Source organism: Cavia porcellus, unplaced genomic scaffold (genome assembly GCF_034190915.1).
Source record: "Cavia porcellus strain 051 isolate PalLab524CR breed Dunkin Hartley unplaced genomic scaffold, mCavPor4.1 scaffold_38, whole genome shotgun sequence".
NCBI classification, from domain to species: Eukaryota; Metazoa; Chordata; class Mammalia; order Rodentia; family Caviidae; genus Cavia; species Cavia porcellus.
The window spans coordinates 5,171,687-5,197,480 of NW_026947521.1; the positions used below are offsets into that span (position 1 = coordinate 5,171,687).

The 25,794-nt window shown below is 59.2% G+C and overlaps 1 protein-coding gene and 1 long non-coding RNA gene across 3 annotated transcripts in view; one reads left to right on the top strand and one right to left on the bottom strand.

The window, feature by feature from the left end:
- Nucleotides 1–24,317, bottom strand: part of Cspg4 (chondroitin sulfate proteoglycan 4) — a 30,787-nt gene extending 6,470 nt beyond the window's left edge. Inside the window, exons 1-8 of one of the 2 annotated variants that reach the window (XM_013145608.3) lie at nt 23,737–24,316; nt 8,717–8,880; nt 3,595–7,134; nt 2,557–3,033; nt 2,173–2,349; nt 649–847; nt 438–572; nt 149–315 (exon numbers count right to left, since the gene is read on the bottom strand). In XM_013145608.3, coding sequence (XP_013001062.1) covers nt 149–315; nt 438–572; nt 649–847; nt 2,173–2,349; nt 2,557–3,033; nt 3,595–7,134; nt 8,717–8,880; nt 23,737–23,827 — 4,950 coding nt within the window. In that variant the 5' untranslated portion in view covers nt 23,828–24,316. Of the gene's footprint in view, nt 1–148; nt 316–437; nt 573–648; nt 848–2,172; nt 2,350–2,556; nt 3,034–3,594; nt 7,135–8,716; nt 8,881–23,736 lie in introns of both variants that reach the window. The other variant, XM_063243446.1, reaches the window with a different exon arrangement.
- LOC111755149 (uncharacterized) lies at nt 17,675–23,768 on the top strand. Its single transcript, XR_002789733.2, has 3 exons — nt 17,675–18,727; nt 21,635–21,826; nt 23,641–23,768. It is a non-coding gene; the product is annotated as an uncharacterized LOC111755149 (long non-coding RNA).
- Nucleotides 24,318–25,794: the final 1,477 nt, after the last annotated feature.

The following is a 25,794-nucleotide window of genomic DNA, read 5'->3' on the forward strand; positions in this document are numbered from 1 at the left end:
CTCCTGTCCCTTCTCTGCCCTGATTGCTGGGCCCCCACCTGCATGTGGTCCCAGCCCTCAAGGAGCTCAGCACACTGGCTGGAAAGGGCAAACTGTAGCCACCTAAGGGCTGGTGTCATCAGCAAGGTGGCTTCAGGCCAGCCCTTACCTCAGCCTGAGTGAAGTTGATCAGGGCTTCAGAGGCACTGCCCTGCTGGGCGTGGAGCAGCCGGCCAAGCCGGGGGCCATGCAGCACACGGTAGATTAGGTGCTGGGGGTCAGTGCCCAAGCTGGAGCTGGCACTCAGGCTGTGGCTGCTGAGCGGCTGGATGGACTCTAAGGGAGAGACAGGCAGACAGACAGACCAGAACTGTGAATTATGATTAAGACCGCTGGGCCCCTGAGGCACAGTATGAACCCTGTGGGTGCCCTCGGCTCTGCCCAGTGGCCTGGCCCACCTGGACAGACGGTCAGCATGCGGGAGCCCTCCAGCGACAGCTGTGCCTGCTTCTGAGCTGTCACTCGGAAAAAATGGCCCAAGGATTCGTGCTCCCCATCGGAGAGGTTGAAGTGGAAGCCTCCGTCCAGGGCTCCTGGGGACAGGGAGGGGTGAGTCCTGCTACCTGGCACGGAGCCCACCCTTTAGAACCTTGTGGCCTCCACACTCACCTCTGTGGGAGAAGAGCACCAGCCCGGTGTCCAGCTGGGCCTGGCTGAAGTGGTAGACCTCAGTGCCTGGCGCTGCCCGCAGTACCACCTGTCCATTGCTGGGCTGCTCAATGCTGTAGACCAGGTCCTCAGGTCCTGAGTCGCTGTCTGTGGCCCGCAGGGCCTCGGCGGGGATGGGCACGGTGGCCCCCTCCCACAGCTAAGGATACAGCCTGTGAGGGGTTCACCCTCCTTGTCCCTCCCAGTGCCCTACTTGTGCCACCCTGGGATACCCACTGTCACCCTGGTGCCTCAGGCTCTCTCCCCTCTGTCAGCCCTCACACTGCCTGGCCTCCAGGCCATCTTGTGTCCCTTCAGCTGGGAAGACCCTTGTTCATTTGGTTTTGTTTGTTTTTTGAGACAGGGTCTCAGTATGTAGTTTAGGCTGACCTCAAATTTGTGGTGATCCTCTTGCCTCAGCCTCCTGAGTTACAGCCTTCTGATTACAGGTGTGTGCTAACATGTGTGGCTAGAAAGGTCCTACTCTTACTCCCACCAAGTTCTCACCCCTAACACCCTAGACTGGTAAGCAGTGCTGTTCAGCAAGGCTTTGCCTCACACTTGGGACCACGACAGGGGTGGTGGCTGTGGCCAGCACAGGACCCTGAGAGCCCCATTCTCCTTGCAGTGGAGAGAGAGCGGAGGTCCACAGAGCAGAGGCTGAGGGCTGTCCATTGCCCTGTGTGCAGTGAAGGGGGGACCCGCAGGCCCCTGCTCACAGCGGCAGCACGCTGTCCTTGGACTGTGCTCTGTGGCCTAGCGGCTGTGACCCAGGAAACAGCCCCCGGGAATTTTTGGCCCCTCCCTCTCACTGCTGGGAAGAGGCGTCAACGAGCAAAGGAAGCAAACACGGGTGGATGGCGCCACCTGATGGCTACACGTCCACACAGCAGCCTGGCTGTGGTTCCAGTCCGCGTTTAGCCTAAATTGCATCATCTGCCCTTGGCAGGAACTTCACACATCGCTGTGCGCGCGACTTTGGTCAAGCTGCATCTCTTTCTGTCCCATCAATGTCTACTTTTGTGACCACGGGATTCTATCCCTTCTGGGTCCCAACGTCCATCTCTGGAGAATGGCACACCCCTGGGCAACAGTGGAATAAGGGGGAGAAAGTGGAGAACCGAGAGGAGGCCGTGACCGCTGGAGGCGATGTGGGAACGCACTGGTCCCCACCCCAGCCCACTCTCAGAGATTGTAGATTGTAAGGAGTTTCCCGGGCGTGCTGGCACTGAGCCATAGGAAAGCTGCCTGCTTCAGTCGAGTCCAGGGAACTGCAGGGCTGAAGGGTGGCCATGCACAAGGCTGCCCACTGCACCCAAGAAAGAAAACCTTGCACCCCTGTCTCCATGCCTCTCCTTCCAAAAGGCATGTGACAGTGACCTCATTTTGCAGGGCAGGAAACTGAGGCCCAGAGAAGGCTGGGAAGTAGGGGATCCTGGCCTTTACCTAAGAGTTGAGATGGGTGTGGTCCTGGGGTGCTCTCACCTGCAGGCCCATGTTCGTGGTAAGGACAGGGGGTTGGTCATTAATCGGCAGGATGGTGACAGTGAAGGTCACTGGCTGGCTCTGGCGGTCCATCTCTGAGGCATTGGCCACCAGGATGAAGCTGTCAGTCAGCACCTCACTTCCGTCGTGCACGTATCGGATTTGCTGCTCCTCCACCTGTGGGCAGTGGGAGGCACTCAGCCCAGCACCTGTGCACCCTGCTGTGGTTGTGGGAGGACCTGGGTTCTGCTGAACCTTGGTTTCCATAGGTGGAAAGGTCACAACTGTCCACCCCACAGAGGGGGCAGACAACATTGTGGGCAGGCAGAGTGACCCCACCCCCGCCCCCATTGTGCCAATGGGAAGGTACCTGGTGCTCCATACCTCTCTCCAGGAAAAGGTGTCGAGGACCCCATCTTTGGGCTGTCCCTCCCTCTGCAGGGCTCCGTGCTGGGGAGGCTCTAGTACCCGAAGGCTGAGGCTGGGCAGCGTGGGGAAGTAGGGACCTGTGACTTGCAGTAGTGGTGGGGCCAGGGTGCGGGCACCACCCTCAGACACGCTGAAGTTCTGCCCTTCCAGGGGGATGGTGGTGGGTAGAACCTCCAGCTCCATGCGGATGCCCTCCAAGGGGGTACCCAGCCCTGAGGCCACGTCCAGGGTGAAGGTGTCACTCCAGGCCTCAGGGTGGGAGTGTAGGTAGAGGACCTTGCCGGTGGCTATGGCCTCCTGGGAGAAGCTATGCACTGGGGCCAGGCTGGGTGCCCCAGCTGTCGCGTGGGACATCATCACCAGGTAGCCCGAACTCGGGGGGCTTCTCACCGAGAACACGATGTCTGTGGAGGGGACCCCCTCTTGGTCTGCCTGTCAACAGGGGCCATAAGGGACTCAGGGTATAGCAGAGGAGCCTGGGCGTGGCCCCAAGTAGCAGGACCAGCTCAACTTCCATGCCCCTCCTTCCTCCGGCTCTGCTGTTCTCACACAACACCCAGACACGCAGGTCCCCTCATCATGCACACACATGCACGCATGTATGCACACACACAAACACAGAGGCTCCCCTGCTCCATCCAGCCTGGCACTGCTTTGCCAGGAGCCTGCAGCCCGAGATACTGCTATTCTAGACTGTAACCAGCAGAGGGCACCTGGCTCTTCTTTCTCTCTCTCTCTCTCTCTCTCACACACACACACACACACACACAAAACACAACACACACACTCACACACAAAGCACAACACACACACACACACACACACACACACACACAGCTGTGTGCCTGGCATTCAGAGGCAGATACGTGTGGAGCAGATCCCTGAGCACTAGGGCACCACGGCATGTACAGGTGCAGACCCAGCCTCACCACACCCAGACACACAAGCTCGCTTGGCCAGAGCTGGGGACCGGTTCACTCGTCCATGCCTCACCTCCAGCTGGTCCTGCCTGATCTCAGCCACCTCCCCCTGGAAGACGTAGATCTTCTCATGCCGGACCAGCTGCAGTGGGGCTGGGGGGCTGTCAAGGGCAATGGTCACTTGGAGGGTGGCTTCTGTGTGCACTGGCCCTGCCTCCACCCATAGGCCCAGGCTGTCACGGGGGCTGAGGCTGCCATTGTGGCTGTAGAGGATGGTGCCGTCCAGCAGGTCCTGCTGGGAGAAGGTGGTGGCCGGCTGACTGGCACGGAGCAGCTGCCCCCAGTGAGGACCGCTTGTGATGCGGTAGTGGACGTCATCCCCACTTCGGATGTCCAGATTGGTGTCCAGAGGGAGCATAGCGGTATCAATGATGCCGTGGCCTCCCTGAGGGACCACAAGCCTGGAGCCATTTGCCACGTGGAGGAAGGGCTCCGAGGCCTGCACCTCGAGCATGGCTGTGGCCTGGTGCTGCCCATCGGACACCTGAAGCTGCATCCAGCCGTGGTCAGCCCCTGAGTGTACAAACAGGACCCGCCGCCTCCTGAGGTCCTCCTGGGTGAAACGGTAGATGGGCCGTGAGGGCTCATCCACAGCCACAATACTGCCAAATAGGAGGTCCTTGCGGGTCAGCACCAGCTGGGCATCTGAGAAGCCGGAGTCCATGTCACTGAAGGCCACGTCCTCCGTTGTCAGCAGCCGCCGCCCACCCCGGACCACATGGAACACGTGGCTAACGGTCTGCACGGGGGCATGGTCATTCACCGGCTGGATGGCCACTCGGAAAACACCTCGGACCTCCTCCCAGGCCATGTCGCCACTGCCCTCATCCTGGCGGGTGGCCACAAATGGGATGTCGTCTTCGGTGGTCTCAGAGTCGTCATGCTGGTAGAGCAGCCGGCCATGCAGCAGGTCTTCGTTGGTGAAGGATGTCACTGGGGTGGCCTTGTCCTGCGGCTCCCGCCACGCCAGCCGTCCATGGCGGGGCAGCTCCATAACCTCATAGAGGTAGCTTGTACTGTTGAGGCTCTTGACAAAGAGGTGGTCAGCGGAGAGGACAGCCTCCCCACCCTCGGGCACCAGGAGGAGGACGTTGGTGAGGACAGGAGCATCCGGGTCACCACCGATGTGGACAGGGAAGGTGTAGAGTGGTGAGAAGTGTGGTGGAGCCGTGACTCGGAAGAGAAAGGCGTCCTCGATGGGCTTGGAGGTGCGTGCTGTGGCTGCATAGGTCACACGCCCAGTCCGCAGGTCATCCTGGCTGAAGCCCTGGCCAGCTGACAGCCTTGTGCCCTGCAGCTGCAGGTTCCCCTTCCTGGGGACCTGGACCACCTCATAGTGGAAGCTGCTGGCTCTTGGGCCAGCTGCCTCCTCCATGGTAGCCTCCAGGTGGGCCGTGGTGAGGGTCTCCGGCTGTGTGGTCTGCGTGTGCAGTGGCTCCAGCTGCAGCATCCACACGGTGGCCCTCTGGATGGTCACCGGGAAGGAAAGGTTGCTCAGGGTCTCCTGGCCCACCTGCACCTCCAGCACCAGGTTCTCCACGGTGTTCTGGGCATGGTGCCGGGGGTCAGTGCTCAGATACCGAACCCGGCCCTGTTCCACATCCCGCTGGTGAAAGGCTTGTGTGACCCACCACTCGGCGCCCTCTGCACCGCCTGCCCCCTGCTTCTGCAGCTCCCCGAACTCCAGGGCACCCACAACACGGAACAACACGCTCACGTCCTGCCCCACAGCATTGGTTTCCACTGACAAGTTGGCGGGCAAGATGGGTGCGGCAGAGCCCTGTGCCAGGAGCAGCCCCGTGCTGTGGCGGATCCGGATGGCTGGTCGCATGGCCACCACATTCAGTATAGCCGGGCCACTGGCCTGCAGTCCATCACTCACCCGGAATGTCAGGGGCTGTGCGGGGCCGCCTCGGTGAACATAGACGATGTCGCCTGCCTCCAGCTCTCGGCAGGAGAACTCAGGCGCTGGCTCCCCAGGTCGATCCCGGTGCTCCACTGGGAGTCCCGCTAAATCTCCCAGGAGTTGGAAGGTGAGGCTCTCGCAAGCAGAGTCTGGGTCATAGGCCTGGAAGACCTCAGGCCCCAGCGGCTTCTGTGTGTGCTCCAGGATCATCATGAGGCTGCCGTTTGGGAAGATGACACGAGGCGGGTCATTGGTGGGGTTGACCTGCACGGGCAGGAGGTAAGCCTGGCCCCGCCGCAGGCAGGAGGGAACAGGCACCCGAGCTGTGACAGTCACCTCTAGCACCAGCTGGTCAGAGGTGTCCTCCGCACCATCGTGGACAAAGCGGACCTTGCGATTGACCACATCCAGCAGGGTGAACATCTGCCGTGCCCGGGCTCCCGGGATGTCGAGCTCCAGCTTACCGTGCCGAGGGCCCCGGGTCACGCTGAACAGTACCTGTGACTTGCGCAGCTCGGCCTCCTGCAGGTCCAGTGTGGGATGCACGTGCTGCCACTCCAGCCACGCTGTGCCACCCTCGGTCACCACCAGCGGGCTGATGGTGAGCAGCTGGGTGAGGTTGGTGAAGACAGGGGGAAGCCCAGGTTCGGGGACGCACAGCTCGGGCAGCTCCATGACCGGCCACTCCTCAGGCGCCTGGGTGGACAATGCCTCATAGGAGCTGTAGGCATCGTCCTCATACTCGTCCTCATCCAGCCTGCATCCGGCCGCCATGCCTCGGGTCAGCACAGCGTGGCGGAGCCCTTGCCGCTGGCCATTGACCATCAGGTCCTCCAGGCAGCCCAGCAGGGAGGTGTTGGTGGTGCCGGGTGCCAGGCCCAGGCGGTGTTCCTGGAGGTGACGGGTGGCCTCTGCATCCAGCCCCCCGAGGAGGAGGCTGCCACGCGGTTCTAGGTAGCTGAGGACCCCACGGTTGGAGGTGCGCGTGGGGTACTGGTCCACAGAGATCTCTAGGCGGTGGGTGTCCATGTGGACACTAACCTCGTGGGGCTGCCCATCATCCACGGGGACACTGTTATGGAGCAAGACAGTGCCCTGGCCCTTCTCCACCACAGCCCGCAGATGCCCTTCGAATATGTCCACATAGATGAAGTCCCCGCGTTGGCCACCCGCCTGGAAGGCCAGGGGTGCATGTCGGCTCCTCGTAGTAAGGGTGAACTGCAGGGTGCCCTCATCCTGAGTGCTCCAGGCTGGGAAGGCCGCCAGTGAGCGGGGCCCAGTGAAGCCCAGGGCCACATCGTCCCCAGCTGAGAACTCTTCAGCACAGCCCTCAGGCACATCTGGGGTCAGCGGGCGGAGGAGGTTGCGGCCGTTGAGGGTGGTGGTGAGGAGACAGCCTCGCAGGGGTCGGCTGGCCCCCCTCATGTAGGGCAGGCTCAGGCTTCCAGAGCCCCCAACAAAGAGCCCATACGGCACATCGAGGGCGCCTTCTGGGACCCGGCCGGAGGCATTGAACAGCCCATCAACCAATAGCTCAGCCCAGCCATCTGAGACAGTGAGTGCCACAGAGTGGGGGACAGAGTCGTTCAGCAGTACCTCTGCCAGGGTCTGCAGCCTCAGCTTCTCCTGGCCCAGGACAAGCTTGACCTGAGGAGACAGCAGATGTGGGCTTAAGAGAGGCACAGAGACCCTGTCACCCCTCCCCCAACACAGGCACCGTAGGTTCCCTGGCAAAGGGCTTACTGTCCACTTCTCTTCCTGTCAGCTCACAAGAGCTCACCAGCATGAACTTGGCTAGCACCTGCTGGCCTGAGGCCCTGATGTGAGCCAAGTACAGTCCTTGCCCACAAGAGACTCACACAGAGCAGGATCCCTCCTCTGCTTCCACAGGGATAGTTGGAAAGCGCAGCCAACGTTTCAATTAAAAAATGCATTACAGTTGGGGATTTAGCTCAGTGGCACAAGTGCCTGCCTTGCAATCATGCAAGGTCGTGAGTTCAATCCCCAGCACCAAAAAAAGAAAAAAATCATTATAAATGACACATTGCCATTAATCCCTCAAGATCCTGTCCCTCACTGTGAACACACTCATCCCATCACCCTTGCCACTTTCTGAAGCAGCTCTGCATGTGCCTTTCTGTTGGGTGGCATTCAGCTTGGCAGTCGTTACATCCCAGCTCATACCTCACAAAGGCATTCAAGAAGGAGAACTCCAGAGATGCTCCAGAGAGTGGCAAGGATTTTGGGATCAGGGTGTTTAAAACAGGGTGGGGGTTCTGAGGAGCTTTCAGGGCAATGTGTTTCACTGTAAAAAATGCAGACATTTGCCATATATTTTGATCACATCTGGGGATGTGGCTCAATGGTAAGCACTTGCCTAGCATGGGTGAGGCCCTGGATTCAAGTCCAATATGAAACAATTCAACTTATACATTAAATCACCCTAGAATCAAGGAAATTCTTCCTCTGGAATGCTGGGTTCCTGGGATGCTGGGCTCTCTGATGAGCTCCTGAAGAGGCAGAATTCCATGGGTCTATGAAAGACCCTGAGGCTCACTGCTCAGCTATGGGGCCACCAGATGCTTTGAATTTTAGTTTTCAAACTGGCAACTCATGGGTGATTGCTTGTCTGGCACAGGGGCTCCCGGGCTCAAAAGCAAAATAGAGAGACAAGCACCCCTGTAGAAGGGGTGATGGCAGAGCTAGGGAGCTGGGAGTAGAGGGCAAGTGACTGGTTCTGTATAGTGATCCTGGCAGAGCAGTTGGTGGGGGGGCCTCAGTGCCAGGCTGCACCAGACCAGCATGCAACAGTGACACCTTGTGGCAGTGGGGACCAACTGCAGCAGCGGACGGACCAGGCCACAGCTCTGTTCCCCTGGGTGTGGAAGCAGGTGGCTCCTTCAAAGGGACACAATGCTAGGGGGATGCTTAGGAGCCCAGGAGAGGGGACCTAGGCCAGTGAGCACCACTGGGGAAGGGATGTTCACCCAGAGAAACTGAGGATAGGCAGAGACGCAAGGGCCTACGGCAAGGGACTACAGATGGCCAGGGCCATGTAGCTGTTCAGGACCCTTGGAGCACAGAGTGCTGGCTCAGGATTGGGGTGATAAGGCTAATCTGTCACACTTCGTGGGATCTGCTGCCTTCCCATGGTGGAGAACATGAGACCCCAAGATGGCCACTAGAAGCCAGAGGAGGACTTCTGTCCCCATCCCTGGATGGTGCTGACCTGTAGGCGTCCCGCGTGGAGTTGCAGCAGCAGGTGGTCATCCTCCCCAGCTGCCAGGAAGAGCAAGGCCTCAGGCTGAGCTGTGGAGAACTGCAGCTGCAGGTCCACGTTGGCCAGGGCCGCGGCCACAGGCACCTCCAGGTGGCTCTCACCGAAGAAGGAGGCTGGGGACAGACAACTGTGGTCAAGACTTGGATGTGGGCTTAAGGGAGGGGCTTGGGCCCATGAGCCCCAGGGTCCTCCTGGACGGCACTGCCTGTGGGTACCTGCTGGTCATAGCTACAGGCTCCAGAGGACATGACCTCAACTCCGTGCAGCCCAGACCGGGCTGTGAAGGTACTAGACCCTGAAATTCCCATCAGCTCAGGTCTCCTTTCTGAAGGTGTCCAGGGGCAGAGACCCTCACCACTTCTGCTCCCTGAGTCTCAGAGGTGCCTCTGTCTTGGGTCTATCCCCTAATTGTCCTAAGAGGAAGTCATCCCTAGCCTGGTCAGCAGCTCGCAGCCCCTGGGAATGGAGGCACAGGACAATCGCCCCCAGGTACACTGGTCCCCATGTACACTCCTGTGTGACTTCCCTGGTGGTGATGCTCGGATAGGCGGCCTCATCCTTCCCCTCTCTAGGCCAGCTTCCAGCTGCTAGGGGCAGGGCCAGGTCTGAGTCTGCCAAGGAGCAGGGCCTGGAGGCCAGATGGAGACCTTGTGCAGTGTCAGGCCCGAGGCGGCCCGGACTTCCGCCATTCCCCGCTATTGCTTCCTGCTGCTGGGTCATTACCAGTCCCTGGGGAGTAGGCAGCTCTGGCCCCTTTCCCAGCACAGCCAAGAATCCAGGGCTGAAAACCTTGGAATTCTTCCTTCCCAGGCCAAGCCTGGGCCTGTGAGGACGGGGCCTCCCCAGGTTGCAGTGCAGGGCTGGGCCAGCCTGGGGTGGGTGGACACTGGGGAAGGACACTGCTCCTTGGTACAGTTCCTCCTTGTCTGTCGTATCTTCCTTTCAGCAGCTTCCTGAAATCAGCTCCCTGAGTCTTACCCGCTCCCATGGTTCCTGGGTTCACCCTTTTCACAGCAATTAGAACTCAGTGTAACCCTAACTCTGCCTGCAGGTGGCAGGGGCTGGAGCAGACATCCCTGGAAGCCCACGAGCTGCTGGCTTTGGTAGGGGCTATCTGGCACTGACCACATGCATGCTGGTCTCTGGCCAGCCAAAGCCAGCTGACATCCGCCTGAGGAAGTGGCATGTGCCTTCTATGTTCCGGGGGTGACATCCAAGACTCCCCTTTGCCCATGCTGGGTTGAAAGCCCCCATGGCATCTCCTCCTTTTGGGCCAAGGGTGACCCCACCACTTTTATCTGGGAGCTGAAGGGATCAAAGAAGAATGCAGAATACCAGGGCAGGTGCAGCTTGTGGTCAGCACACCCGGGCAGACCAGGGACCTGCAGCTGGCTGGTCTTCTCTGAAGGTTACAGTTCCTTTTATTTTTTTGAGATAAAGCAGGCTGGCTTCAAACTCTCAGGGGTCCTTCTGCCTCAGCCTTCCATAATGCTGGGATTACAGGCATGCCGAACCACAACTGGCCCAAGGTTATTGTATTTTAGGAGCAGACCACAGCATGCCCACAAAGGGGAGCACAGACAGAGAATGGGGCGCACTTCAAGGGCTGAACGGCTCATGGCAGCTGGCGAGAGCTAAGCGCTACCTTCCCAGGGATTTGGGAGCCAGGCGATATTGCCCACAGTGGGGCTGTTTATACACGGGAGAGAGGTGGACATGGTACACTGGGGCTCCCTCCATCCCCAGGAAGCCTGTGGCTAACCACTGACCTGCCTGCCCCTGCGAGAAAGGCGTCTCTCCCCCCCTCACATACCCTCAGACCCAAGGTGGCGCCCCCTCTCTGCAGCACGGCTGGAGCCAGGCATTGGGCCAGGCAGGAACTAGAGTCCCTGGCTGCTCTAACCACTGACCCACCCATCCCTCCCTGAGGGAGAGAGTGGAGGTCTGTTTGGCCTGGGCGGGAAGGGAGGCAGGAAGCTGGGGGTTTTCCAGAGAGCTGGGGTCTGAATGGGCCCATTGAGGGGCCAGGTCCTGCTGCTTCCTGTGGGGCTGGGCGGGCCGGGCGCACACTGGTGGCCTTGTGCCGCTGGAGCAGGCCAGGCAGCCCCTGTCCCCACACAGGGCCCTGAGCCCCGCTGGCTGGAGTTTTGGAAACTCTGACAGCGCTGCTCCCAGCTTGTTTTCCTTCTGTCCCTTTTACCAACCATGGTGGACTAGAGTCGAAGGAGCCTGTCTTGGTAGTAGGTTGGGGGGGGCTTTGATGGAGAGGGAGGTGTTGGATAAAGAAGAAATGAATCAGGAGTCAATCCTGGAGGACTTCCTGGAGGAGGCAAAGGTGCCATGGGGGAGAGAAATAGGCAGTCTCTGAGGTGGGCAAGTGAGGGGTCAGCAGGGATACCCCTCACTTGCCCCTCTGAATGCTTCAAAGTAGAGGGAAAAGCAGCCCAGGGCAAGCCAGTACCAGGGGAAGGGGAGGGGATGGGCTAGGTGAAGCCTGCTGCCAGCTCTGCAGGATCAGCAAGAGCAGTGTTTTCATAAAGATTCCAGCTTAGCCCTGCAGCAGCCAGGCAACTTCTTCCCTCCCAGAGGAAGTGCAGTCTGGGCCTCAGTGATACTGTTCTGTGAAATGGGCACTTTGCCGGTGCCTTCTCCTCCTGTCTGTGGGGGTCTACCCTGGGTCCCTACAGGGCCAGAGGTGTGCCCTCATGTGGGTGTACAGAGGGCTGAGAGGAATATGGGGCACCACTGGTGGGTTGCTGCTGAGCCTCAGCCTGGGTAGAAGAGGACACCCCAGTGCCAGGGCCAAGGGAAGAAGGTAAATGCGGCGTGTGTGGCAGCCGCCTTGAGCAGGTATGGGGCGTGTTGGGGCTGTGCACATGTGTGTGCGTGTGTGGCTGCTGGGTGTGTTTGGGGTTTGCGTAAGGCTGTGTTTGTGCACGCGCGTGTGGGCCAGGCGCTGCTCGGACAGAGCTGCGATTGTGCCCGGGCCCATCCCGTGTGCCACTGCTTGGCCGGGCCACCTCTGTGAAAGGGGCCGTGTGTTCCTGGGGGCACCCACCCAGGTCCGCAGAAGGAGGGGCCTGCCTCCCACAGAGGGGCCCAGGGCGGGCAGCTCTGTCTTTCCTTCAGAGACCCCTCCCTGGTGATGAGGCCTGGTGGGGGCCCCACAATCCACCCACGGCAGGGTGTGGGTTGCGCCCTGCGATTCCTGGGTGTGAGGGAATGGGGACCTAGTCCCAAGGCCTGGGAGCCCTAATCCTTCTGATGTCCACCCTGCATCATTAGCAAGCTGCTGGGACCAGAGGTCCCCATGGGCAGTGCCTCAGCCCTGGCTCCCACTGGACACCGTGGATGCCTTTTTTGGTGGGGGCCGCTGCAGACTGTGTCCTCTCGGAGCCCTCGGGCCAGCTCCCATCTCTCCCGTCTCTGTGCCATCTCTCTGGTCCCTGCCTCTCCTCTCCTTCCCCTGGGCTGTCTCTGGCTCTGCCTTTGACTCCCCGTACCCTCCCCTGTCCTCCTGCTGCCCCCATCTGAGGGCAGTCGAGAGACCCAGGCTCAGATCCTCACTGCCCCGCCTGGGTACCCACTGCCAGGGAGCAGCATCCCCCACGTCAGAGCTTTCTGCAGCTGAGCCCACAGCAGGCTCGGTAAGAAGCACCTTGAGGAATGGCAGAGCCTGGTCGGTCACCTGCCTGCCCCCAGCACCCCATGCCCCAGCGACCGGTCCCTGGGTCCCTGCTCCCACCACCAGCCTGGACACCGAGGCAGCTGGCATGTGTCACAGCCGCATTCTTGGGTGTCTCGACTGCCAGGCTTTATAAGGAAGAAGTATAAGGGCCAGATGGCATGGCTGCAGGGTGCCCAGGGCCCAGGAGATGATCGCAGGGGCAAGTGGGGACCTGCTGATCACTCATTCGTCGCCTCCTAACCGCTGCTGTACAGTGCTTGAGGATGTAAAGGACAGGGAGGCCAGAGAAAAAAGCAAAGCTTAGGAGAAGCAGAGTCTCTGGCCCCAGACTGAACTTGGCGTGCAGAAGAGGCAGTAGGAGCAGGGTGCGGCAGGCCAGGTGGGGGCTCTAGGGAGCTGGATTTAGATTCTTCTCGGGGCCTGGGTTTGGCATGGGGTGGCCCTGCTGCCTCTGGGAGGGCAGTCGGGTGCGGCCTAGAGTCTCCAGAGGCTGGAGCATGAAGGGCTCTCTGTCCACCCTGCTGCGGGAAGTGTGAGACACCTGGGGCTGAAAGGCAGCTCTGTGCAAGCCCTGAGGTCACCCAGCTCGGGACTCCCAGACAGATCCCCTCCCCTGCATTAGCTGGGACCTTCGGAGGGGGGGCGGGGTTTGGACTGGCCTTTGGGCTCTATGCGCTGCTCTTGGTCTCAGCTGGACATTGAGGAGCTGCAGCTCGTGAACCCTCAGGCCTTGAGTGTCACTGTGTGTAGGGTGTGGAGGGGAGATGGGGCTCACAGGTTGGACTCTGGGTATGGAGCAGGACTCAAGGGTGCCTTCCTGTCATGTTAGCCACTGCCCAGGGTCACTCGGTAAGTGTGCCAGCCCCTCATAAACCCTTCCCCAAGCTCCTGAGGCTCAGTTACTCCAAATCAAGCCAGCATCTTCTCCCCAACTCTGTCCTGTCAGCACCAAGGGGAAGGCTACAGGGCACAGACTCTGGGTCAGACTAAAGATAATGAAGCCTGCCCTATGGTGACACTGTGGTCACCAGAGCAAAGGCTAGACTTCTGCCCTCCAGAGTGGCTGCCTAGGAGCTGCCCTCATACCTACAGCACCAGTGGTCACTGCTTTCTGCCATCCTGGTTCCAGATGGCATTCCTAAAACAGGGCCATCGTAGTGGCCTATGACTGTTTGACCCTTGCTGGTACTGGCCTCTTAGCTACTGCATCTGGGCATCCGCTGGTTGGTTCAGAGTCAGTGCTACCCCTCTGAGGTCACAAACCCTCCACCCTAGGCTGGGACAGAGCTGGGTGCTTCAGGGCAGGCAGCTGCAGGAACAAACAGGTCTGCTAGGGTCACAATGGGCCCATCTCTCCTCACTCCAGGAACTCTTGAGCCATAAAACCCACATCCAAGGTCTCTGGGCTTCTGGTGCCTTAAAGGCCACAGAGCCCAGGATCCCAGAGTGGTGTAGTCAGCACCTAGCCTCACCCTGATAAGCTCAGGGCCTTGGCTACCAGTCCTCGAGTCACCCACCCAAGGGCATGTGCTAGAGGATGCTTCCAAACTGGGGTCCCTCTGGACGATGAGCCTCCCCTGCCTCCAAGAAAGGGGTGGGTGGAGTGGGGGAGGAGGCCCAGAGGGGTAGGGCCACACCCTGGGCATCCAGCCATGCATCCCGGCCCCAGGTCCTGTGCACAGAGGAAGTGGGAGATCTGAGTCCACCAGGATGGAGGCGGAGGGGAGAAGCTGCCTCAATGCAGGCTTTGTGAAGCCTGAGAGCCACCAGGCGAGCAGGGTGGGGCTGTGTGGTGGGGCGGGAGGCCAGGAGGCTTTTCTCTGCCTTATAATTTTCCTCCTTGCCAGGAGACAGGAGTTTCCAGGCCTTTGCCACGCCCCTCCTCTGGCACCCCAGGCCCTAGGGGAGGTGGGACCGCATCCTGGCAGATATGTAGGGGAGCTCAATTGGCACAGGGATCTGAGCCCAGCAGGCCCCATGGCAGCATCTCAGGGGAAAGTGAGGTTTAGGGAAGGCCTTAGGGAACAGGGGCAGAGCTGGGGGACACGGCTCCCGAGCTGTGTGCTCTGGGTGTCAGTGAAGGATGTGTGCGACACTTCTGTGCCCCAGAAGTGTATGAGCAATCCAAGAGCGGTGGTGAGGAGGTGTGGGGGTGGCCTCCTGCAGGGAGGACAGGCTTTTCCCCGTGGCTCCTGGCCGCCTCTGCAGAGTGGCTCTGCCTCTGCTGGGGGAGCCATGAAAGCCAGGCCTGCCCCCTGCGCCTGGAGGCCAGGGCGGGTTCTACCCAGGCAGAAAGTGCTAGACCAGCCCCGAGGACAGACCTATCTTGGCTGGTGCCCTAGAGCCTGGGGACAGTGAGTTACACATGTCAGAGGCAGACACGGAGCACAGCCTGGCCAGTGCTGGGCCTGTGGCCTGGAGTCTGGAGACCAGCTCTGCACAGCAGCCAGTGCCCTGGAAAACACCACCATCTCCACCCCGGTTCCTGCCTCACACTCAGGGATTGGGCTTGGAGTGGGAGACACAGCCAGTGTCCCGCTGACATCCCCCAAAGGTTCTCTGTGTTTGCCTGTCTCTTTCTCCCTCTCTTCTTCACTCAGAGACATGCTCCCACATCCTCTGGTCTCAGTTTCCCCAGTGATGAAAAGGGACCTTGGAGACTGGTCCTCATCTGGACCAGGGCCCTCCAACACAGCTGGGAGTGGCTGATAGAAAAGTGTGGCCATAGCTGGTGATGGCATGCACACCTGAAATCCTAGCTGCTCAGGAGGTTGAGGCAGGAGGATGGCAGGTTCTAGATCAACCCAGGCAACTTAGTGAGACTCTCTCTCTCAAAAAAAAAAAAAAAAAAAAAAAAAAAAAAAAAAAAAAAATCAAAAGGGCCGGGGATGTAGCTCAGTGGTAGAGCACCCCAAGTCTGATCCCCAGTGCCACCCTCTCACAAGAAAGGTCCCTACAGTGGGGACAGGAGGTTACTCTGATCTAAACAGCCACAGACACAGCCAGGTGGAAGCTCTTTTTTGCTGCAGAAATCAAATCTGAGGCCTCATTTATACTAAGCTCTCCTTCACTGGCAGGAAGTTGCAAATGACAGGACCCATGCCCATGTCACCTGCTCAGGGCACCTATCCATCCCAAGGCCAGGGATGCTGCTGATGGAGGAAGTGTTAGCAGCCAGGGGAATAGAAGGGACCAGCAGAAGTAGTGCCCCCCCCCAAGGGGAGGGCTTCTGCCTCGCAGAGGCCACGCCCTCTGTTCCTGAGGGTGCCCTGTCATTGGCTCAGTGTCATCATCTCCTTCCTGGCCCAGATGTCCCCCAGCAGAAGGGCACTGTCTCTTTGCGGAGGCTCCCACAACTCTGTCTAGTTCTAGCCTTTGGACTGGACCCATGGCCAATGCCTCCTAGACCTCAAGGCCAGGACCCCCAGAACCTCTGGACCTCTCCCAAATAGCAAGCTGCATTCGAGCTGCCCCTCTCTCCACTAGTCACCACCTGCAAGGGCTGTCCTCTGCCCTGGGTCCTCTCCTCCTCCCTCCCCACGGCCAAGGACACCCCTCTTCTGTCCTGCTTGTGGTCCCCTGGCTCCCTCTGCCTGGCCTTGGAGCCATCCTCAAGCCAGGTGCCCACGTGTTCATTCTCATGAGCCTCCTGTCTCCCGATGCTAGGAGCAACTGCACTTAATCTAAACTGGCCGCTCCACCATCCTGCTGTCCTGGGTGCCCCTGGTGGCTGCCCATTGTCCTGAACCAGCCCTAAGCGCATGGCCCAGGACAGATGACCCTAGGTGACCTTGCTCTGCTTCGCCGGGTTTTAGACGAGGCCCCATCCATCCTAGGGACTCCCCCAACACACCTTGGCCTTATTGGGTGCTCTGTCCCCAAGCTCTCCTTAGGAGAGGCCCCCATCCATTCAGCCCAGTGCTGACTCTGCAACTGGAGTGCAAAGACCTTGACATCCCACTTCCTTCAGTTCTCACTAACACTGAGCATCTTCCAGTGGGGGAGGAAGCTAGGAGAAGGGAGGGGCCCAGCAGGGTGGACGTGGGACTGCTGAACCCTCAACTGGCCTGGCCCAGGGCTTCTTCCTGGCCCCTCAGCCTCTGGGGCCCCTGTGCCCAGAGGCAGGGGCCTGACACAGTGGCTGGGCAGGGTGGAGACTGACCCAGCCTGGGAGTGCTTTTCTGGGCTTGTGGTGACCAGTTTGGTGCTTGTTTTTGAAGAAAATAGACTCTGAACCCCTATTTATAGCCAGAGGCCCTTGCCACAGCCAAAGCTGGTTATGAGGCTGTGCAGACCCCGCTTCCAGGGCTGGGTGGCTGTTCCCAGGCCCTGTCCCCATCACCCCAGAAGTGCCTGTGGGGTCCTGACATGCCGGGACAGGATGTAGCTGGGAGCGGACCTGGGGGAGGGGATGGAAAATTTCTCCCTGACTGGTCCCTGGGGCCCAGAGTCCCGTGTGGGAGTGGGTGGAGGTGGGGGCTGTTTTGTCTGCCTAGAAGGGCTGGTGAGTGCCGGGGCGCCAGCCGTGGAGAGGAGCTTCTGGCTGCCATGGACACTGGGGAAGATGACAGAAACCAAGAGCAGCACCAGAGGCAGAGGTGGAGAGACAGAGAGAGACAGAGATGGAGGAGGGAGACAGAGGTGGGAGAGAGAGTCAGGGACAGAGGAGGGAGAGAAGGAGCATGACGAGACAAGGATCTGAATGAAGCCCAGGTACTGTGAGCAGGGGACCTAGAAAGGAAAGGGCCATCTGACCTGTGCTCAGCCCTCCTGGGCTCCAGGCAGGTGGCAGAGCTCAGCTTGGGTCCAGGTGAACAAGACCCAGCCTGGAGCCCATTTGGAGCCCTCTGTGCCTACAGTCCCATGAAACATGGCCAGAGCCTGCCACTGCCACTGCCATCCCTAAAGGACTGTTCTGGCCAGGGGCACAGGGGACAGCACTGGTCTCTGCTTGCTGAGGTGCCATGCCTGCGCCTGGGAGGCTCATACATGCCGAGGCCTGGCTGGGCTCACACCTGCTGTGGTCCCTGCGTACCCCCTTCCTTGGTCTTGCCTTTTAGGGGCTGTGGTGACAGCAGCTTGGGGTATGTGTCACAGAGCCAGAGCTACCACAGTGACTCAGACCTTAAAAAAGGAGCAGCCCGGGGGGAGGACTGACTCAATCAGTTCTGGAGGGCTGGGTGGGTCTGGCGGGCACTGGATGGGGTGGTCTGGGCCTATTTTTGGCTGGGCAGGACTGAGCCAAGGGTTGGAAGACAGGATCGGGGGTGAGGAGGAGGGTGAGCCTCGGATCTGTGCCAACTGAGGGAAGTGGCTTCCCAACGGCGGCGAGGAGCCCAGGCAGCCTGGCTGCTTCTCAGATCATCCAGGACCAGCTCGCCCTGCTATGTGGCCCAGACAAACTGCAGAGCCCGTGTCCTGTTCTTGAAAGAGGACGGGATTTCAGAGCTCAGAGAGGGCCAGGGGTGCCCAAGGCCAAGAAGAGGGCTAGTGAGCCCCTGGTCCCAGCATCTCCCCTGCCTGGAGGACCTGGCTCCCAACCCCATGCCACCCAGGAAGGCTCAGCTGGGGTCCAGATGGGTGGCCAGTAGCACACGGGCTGCAGATGTCAGGAGACAGAAATTCGGCCGGGGGCAGACACCTGGATTCCATTAATGCACATCCGGGGAGCTGCCCTGCCTCAGGTCCACAGGGAAGCTACTGGGTGGGGGAGAAGGGAAACAGTTCATCCTGGGGCCTTGGCGCTTATTCAGTGTCCCGCTGGTTGTCCCTGCTCACCCCCAAGGTGGTCACCTCCTCTGATTTTCTCAACTCTGAGCTCAAATGCATCTGCAGGCCTCAGGCAGCAGCAACTCCGCAAAGTGGGGCCCTCACTGTCCTGGGTCTCAATTTCTGCTCCTCCTTATGCAGCCACCGTGGCTTATCACGGGTGACGGTAATGGCCCCAGGAAAGCTCTAGCAGCTGTGTCACCTTGACCAAAATCTGGGTGTCCAAGAGAGGGCCCCCGGCAGGTTGGCGGACAGCAAGAAAAGACAAGCCGTGTAGGATGAGAGAGCAGGTGCTGCCCCTTCTCCCTGCCCACTGGCTCTCGGGACAGGGTCCGAATTCTACTTGAAGTCCAGCCTGAGCTCTCTGACCCATGCTAGTGATCACCGAGTGTCTGGCCTCCTGCCTGGCTTCCTGGTGAGCTGAAGACACAGAGTGGGGAGCGGCAGGGGCCTGAGTCAGGGCCCACGGCTGGGAAGGGAGCATATGCCAGACTCCAAAAACGGTGAGTTGTTCTTTCCCTACAGGGCTGAGGCTGCTTCTCTGGCCTTCCTGCAGGAGAGCAGCCTGGCCTGGGGCCCAAGACGCACATAGCCAAGCGCCTAGAAGGGCCAGTGTCATGGGAATCGGCGGCCCAGGACCCTGATATTTATAGCTGCCTCTTCTGACACAAGGGTGGGCAGGGCAGCTCTTAGGTGGGAACGGAAGTAACTCTCCTCTCCCCATCCCCTCTGGTCCCAGGGGAGCAACAGGGAGCGAAGCCCCACCCTGTCTGTGAGGCCTCAGCTACATCCCTGGAGTTGGGGTTTGAGCTTTGAGCAGCATGGTTGGCTCAGGGCCTGGACCCCCACTGGGTGTCAGACTGATTGAGGTCAGGCCTTGGATGTAGAGGGCAGGCAAGTGGGGAGACCGAGGCAGGGCCCTTGAGAGCGGCAGAGGCCCTGGTCTCAGAGCCCTCTGTGGTTTGGAGGCTGGAGAGAGCTATGCACTGGGGGAAGAGAAGGCCAGAGACTCACAGCCCCTGGGACATGGTGAAGAGTGTGTGGATCAAGGATGACATAGATGGCCCAGGGCACAGAGGCTGAGACACTGGGTAGAGGAGGCCAAATGGCATGGTGACGGGCTTGTGGGCCCTGAAACAGAGAGGGTATGGGGCAGGAGGGGCCTGGGACCTGGGCTTGGCTGCAGGGAAGCAGGGTCTGGGTTGCCTTGAGTCCCAGCTCCCAATGGTACCCAGGAAGGACATCACTGGCGACTCTATCTTGATTGGGATTCCTTGAAAGCCAAAACGCTTTCAGCTCCCTCCCCCCATATATATCTCCCCAATACATAGCCAGAGCATGAACTGGGATGGCTTAGCTGCCTCTGGGTGGGTGCAGGTGTGAGCCTTGGGCTCCTGGAGGCAGAGTCTGAGGCCCAGTAATGTCCACAGTTCAGCCTTGTACCCAACAGTATCTTGGAGAAATCAGACAGGATTCTGCCAAGCTGGTGGGGCACCAGCTTGCTGTCCCGAGCCCCGTAGTGGCACTGTGAGTCAGGAGGTGTCCCCACTTTCCCTATGGGAAAACAGGCTCAGGAAGAAGCAGGACTCCCCTCAGCTAACTCCCTGGACACAGGCCATGGTGCTGTTGCATCTGCAGTACCAGTGGGCCTTCCTAGGCCAGAGAAAGACAGTTTCTTGAGCTGCCAAAACATCTGTCCTTGTCCTCATTTTTCCACAACCACTGTCCTCATCTCTCCAAAGCGCACCCCCCCCCAGCAAAGCCCTTCCAGAAAGCCCCACCTGCTGGGCAGCAGGTGCAGCACATTAGGCCCAGATGTGGGTTGCTGCACTCCAGAGGTGGCACAGTGTCTTGGCCAGGGACAGTGCCTGTTGACCATTGCTTTTTCCCACTCAGCACCTGCCCACACATGGCCAGCTCTGCCAGCTCTGAGCTGCTTTGGCTAGGATGCCACCCATGCTCATGCATGACCAGTCTCAGTGTGTCACGGAGGCTGCCTCCCTCCCAGCCCTTACAGCAAAGACCCACACCCAGCCCCATCCACACTGGTTTACAGAAAAACGGGGCTCAGAGAGGCAGCTGCATGCCTAGAGTCACAGTGTGCCTTTACCAAAATGGGCACTGGCCTCTTAGCCCTTTACCTCTGTTCCCTGGTATGGGTGCCTTGCCCATTGGACCAGCTGTCCACACCATGGGTGTTTCTGGAGACCAGTGCCCCTCTCTCACAGGGCAGCAGCATCCTCCTGAGCAGAGGGGTGCTGGCAGTGGGGAACCCTAACCCCAGACAGGATCCAGGCACTGCAGTGTCCACACAAGCTCCTGTTCCTTCCAGGACGACTCTCACAAATACAGGACTGTGCAACACAGCCAGGGCACCCCCACCCTGCTCCTGGAGGAAGGGTGCGGGCGCTGGGGAAGGCACTGAGGAGAGAGGGGCTGGGGAGGGAGCAGGCTGGAGTCTCAGTTCTTGCTTATTAGCCCTTAGCTGGAACACGAGTCCAGCTGGATACAGCACCTGACCTTCTGTTCTCAGTGCCCACCCCACCCCAGTGCCACCCAGCTCGGGTTGCCAGGTGGGTGCTTGGAGAGGGAGGCAGTAACCTCTGGGGTCCTGGTCCCAGGCAGGGGTGTGGCATTGACCGGAGGCCGGTGTGTAGGTGCCTGTGTGTCTGCATCTGTGTGAGTGCCAGGAAGCCTGGTTTCAGGGGCTCTTTCCAACCCCGCACCCCTCTGGGCAGAACGCCCAGTTTCCAGTGCCCCTAGCTGCCGAGAGTCTGTTGCTCCCCCTCCCCACAGGCGGGGCCCACCTGCCCCCCCCCCAGCAGCACTGAAAGCCCTGCTTGTCCTCTGGCGGGCATTGGGAGCAGTCAGTTACCTGGGCCTAGCACAGCTTCTCGATAGTGCGGGCAGCCCCTGCTGGAAGCCTGGAGCAGCAAGACGCACAAAACCAAGGCTACCAGGGTGTCCCCAAGGGTGGCCTCGGTGCCTCTGGTTCTCTGAGTCATTCCCCAGACGGCAGGGTTTTCTCTGGTTCAGCTTCTTGACCTGGTGCCCCGGATGCTATGAAGACCCCCCTTTGGCTTAGCCCCATCCGGGTGGCCTGGGGTCCCCACCCGGGCCCCTGATGTGAGTCTTCCCTCAGCCTCACATGGTCTGCTTTTCAATTAGCCAGGGAAGACCAGTAGGGCCCCTGTCCTTGAGTGCTCTGCGCTCATTCTGATTTTTTTAAATTTTTCAGACAGAGGTCACTATGTTGCCCAGGTTGGCCTGAAATTTCTGTGTCCAGAAAGAAAGATGTGATCCTCCTGCCTCCTGCAAGTTAGTTAGTCCAAACAACTGGGACTAACGACCAGTGTGCTCCATCTCAGCTCACATCTATCCTGTCCCTCCCTGTGCTCGTTCCTTTTCAGGGGCCGTGCACTGGGAGCTGGTACCACATTTATCATCCACATGGCACACCAGGCGGGACTCTCCATGCGCACTTCGGTTTCCAGTGAGACTTAGCACACTCAGCTCCCTCTTGGGGACTCAGTTTCTCGATCTGTGCAGCTGGGAGTTTGGCCTGTGTGGTTCCCAAGGTACCAGCTGTGCCAGCCCACAAGGTAGGTGCCATGAGCTGAGATTGGGGTCTCCCTGGGTGCCTTGCTCAGGGACCAGGGCATGGGGCTGAGCCATCCTCAGGGTGGCCTGCGCCTGTAGCTGAGGTGGGGAATGGAGGCTGTGCCAGGCATGAGGACAGAGACGGGCTTGTCTGCCTGGCACACGGGAAAACACCAGCTCTTTCACCCCTCCCCATTTCCAAATCCTTCTAAGGTCAGGGTTGGCTTCCCGTTCTAAACCTCACAGGCGCCATGCTGAGCTCCTGCCTTAAGACCGTCATGGATGCCCCCCTGCCAGCCAGGCACATCCTGCCATTTAAGGTGCTGGTGCCCCAGCCCAGGGCTCTTCCTGGCCCATGCTCGGAATATCTTCCAATCTCAGCACCCTCTGCTTGCTTACGCCCACTCTGCCCAGGCTGAGTGCTGCCCAGGCCTGCACCATCCACCACATCTTGGCTCAAAAGCCACCCTTGCTTCACCCTGGCTTGCTCTGATTTTCAGATCTTTGCATCAACAATCACAAAGGTTTGAGTTTTATCTACTTCTCTCTCTCTCTTAAGTCCTCACTATGTGGTTCATGCTGGCCTTGAACTTGCTTATATAGCCCAAGCCTGCCTTGAACTTACAGCAATCCTCCTGCCTCAGCCTCTCAGGTGCTAGGATTATAGGCATGTGCCACCATGCCTTTCTTTCTTTCTTTTTTTAAATTTTTGGCACTAGGAATCGAACTCGACCTCATGCTTGCCAGGCAGGCACTGTGTCGCTAAGTCATATCATCAGCCCCAATTTTCTGTCTCTGGAATGAATCCAGATTCAGCTCGTGTGCCCTTTTTGCCCAGCACAGTGCCCACGCAATATGGGTGCTAGGGAAGTATTTTAGAATGGAGTGCAGGCATCTCTCTTGGGTAGAGGCTGAGGCCTGGTGAACTCTATCTCCTTGGACACCCTTCCTTATGTCTGGAGTCCACCCCTTACTCAGGCCAAGACCCACAGCAGGAATGGGGAGCTGGGTACCCGGTTATGACTCATCCCCTCCTGGCCACTCCATGATGCCCTTCTGCAGAACTGGCTTCCCCCTCTGATGGGAGCAGGGTGTGGCCCGAGCTCCTGGTGGAGAGACTTGGGCTCTTCCTCTCGGGAATGGTCCCAAGGACCAGGCTGAAGCCCTGATTCACGTAGAGCAGGAATGACAGATGGGCCCTGAGGCCACAGATCCCTGACTAGACCATGCCTGCCCCCCTGAAGGAAGAGCACTGTAATGCTGGGATTCCTGGCACCGTGACAGAGGGGCCCAGCACCTCTCAGAGGGCAAACTTTCATTCAGTCTTTGTAGGGGTCAGGTCCCAGGAATGGCAACAGGGCGTCCTGGCAGGGGTGTCTTGGCTCTCTGAGGGATGAAGGGCATCTGAGGGGCCCCAGGCCTGCTCCTGTGAGGCTGAAGATTGGGTGGTCTCCTGGGGGAGAGAGGGGAGGGAGCCAGCCACCCCCTACTCCCGCGGGCAGGGCGGGGAGGGGGAAACATGGCAGAAGGAGTGGAAGGTGCATGAGAGGCTTCTGGGGACAGGGGCTGCTCAGAGATGCCAGGGCACTCAGGCAGTGCAAGGTGGTTCCCTGTCCATCCCCGCCTAGCAGTGCCCTCCTTCGAGGCTGGCAGCCACTTCTCACTTTCACCCCAAGCCTGCTTGGTAACCACAGCCTAAGGGCACTGGGTGACCAGGGGGTGGCTGCCTGCGACATTTGGAAGGCAGAGCTCTTCCCCAGCGTGCTGACTCTCCAGGGCCCTTCACGCATCCTAGATAACCAGTACCTTGCCTCAGTTTCAGAGCTTTCCCAGCTCCCGTCCTGCCCGCGCCAGGGAGGAGCTCAGAGAACCCTTCAGAGGCAGCGAGCGGGAAGACCTCAGCCTCACTCACCTGCAGACGCGGGTCCAGTCAGCAGCGCCCAAGTGAGCACCACCAGGGCCAAAGCAGGCGCGAGGCGCGGGGGCCGCGGGCAGGGGCGCATCGCCTGGGCGGCGGGGACTCCCGGCAGCAGAGAAGGAGGACTTGGGACTGCAAGCGCGCTCTGGGCTGGCGGGCGCTCACTGAGCTGGGGCGGGGAGGTGCGGACTCGGCTCAGGGCGGCTAGCCGCGGAGGCGGGGGCTCCCCGTCTGCACCCACCCACCGACTTTCTTAAAGGGCCGGTGCTGCGCTGCTTCAGGGACAGGCCCCACCCTGGAGACCTGGGACAAGATCCCAGCAGGGTCCAGACTTGGGAGTACCCTGCACCTCTGCTGGGACCCCCAGATCGCTCTGGGAGGAGCTTGAGCTTCCCTCCTTCTATCCTAGTGGGGACTAGGGAGTGGCTGGGTGCTCCACACACTCCAAGCCTAAGGAGAAAGCCTGCTTTGCCTCTGAGCCCCCGGGGAACCCAATTCTATGTAGTGACCACTGCCGCCTGGAGCTTCTCTGCCCAAAGGGCCTCAGTGTCCAGTCACAAAGAGACATCTGGATTCCCTACGAGCCCCTTAGTCTCTCTGCAAGGTAGGTGCCTCCCCCCATGTATGGGGTGGGGAGTGGCTCCTAGGGACAGAGGTCCTTGCAGACCTGGGGAGAAGAGAGCGCAGGAAGGGATCAGCTTTCCAGCAGGGGCTCCTCCTGAAGTCTGGCCCTGGATTTAGCTCCTACCTAACTGCTCCAGGCCTTCTCCTGGCACTGGCCCAGCAGTAACTTCTGCTGGTCCGAGCAGGACTTGGAGAAAGGGCCATATTATTATCCTGGAGTTTCCAGTGCCTGGAGCTCTGCCTGCCTGTAGCCTGGCTCCAGTGCCTGTGCTGCCTGACCTCGGGGTCATGACAGAGAGGGGATGGGTGAACACCCCTGATTGCTCCTTGCTTCACCACTCAGATCTTTCTAGACCCCCTCTCAACTTGCTCGCCTGCCCCAGCCCCTCCTGGGCCTGGCCACAGCTCCCAGCATGTGCAGCTCTTCGAAGTTTGCAAAAAACTGAGCCCCATTTTGCTGATAAAGAAACTGAGGTAGAGAGAGCAAGGAACTAGGCCAAAGCACACCCAGCTGCAGGGTCCTGACCCGAATCTAGGGGTCTTGTGGCCACCATAGCGCATGTTGCTGCCAGTCCCCAGGATGGTTATGAGTTCTGGTCTCAGATCCAGGCAGACCTGGGTTCAACTCCAGCTCTCCAGCTTTCTGATCTTGAACAAGTTCCTTTGCCTCCTGTGCCACAATTTTCTCATTTGTAAATCTGGGTTTATGAGAATAAAATGCGCTAAGGTACCTCAGTGCCTAGCACACAGTAGGTGCTCAGGACATGTCTGTCATTTCTCCCGCATGCTCTTGTGTTTTCATGTATTTATTTACTTACCTATTATATTTTATTTATTATAGAGTGCTTCACAAATTTGCAAGTCCTACTTGGGCAGGCTCATGCTAATATCCACGGTATCTTTCCAATTTTAGTATAGGCGCTATTTTTTTTTTGGCACCGGAGATTGAACTCATAACTGTGCATTTGCAAGGTAGGTGCTTATGTTGCTGAGCTGAATCCCTGGTGACACTATTCTTTTTTAAAAACAGTCTTGTTGTATAGTTCAGGCCACCTCCAAACTCACAATCCTCCTGTCTTAGCCTCCTGAATGCTGTTTCATAGTTTAAATACAACTTACACACATCTCCTCTGTTGATGGGAACCCCACACCTCTGCAGGGGCAGCTGCATACAGTAGGTGCTCAATAAATACCTACTGGGACTGACTTACCCTTCTGTGGGGATTTTGACAAGCCTATAAGTTCTCATCTGGGCCCCCTGGAGACCTGGGGCTGGTGCTGTGCCGTGTTGGCCTAGGTGGCAATGAAGCCATCAATTCTATAGCTTGTCCCTCATCTTTCCTTCCCTGAGTCAGCGAGACACCTGGTCCTCGTTAGGGGCTAATTGCAGCCAAGTGTGTTGCAGGAAAGGAGTGGTGGTTGGAGCCT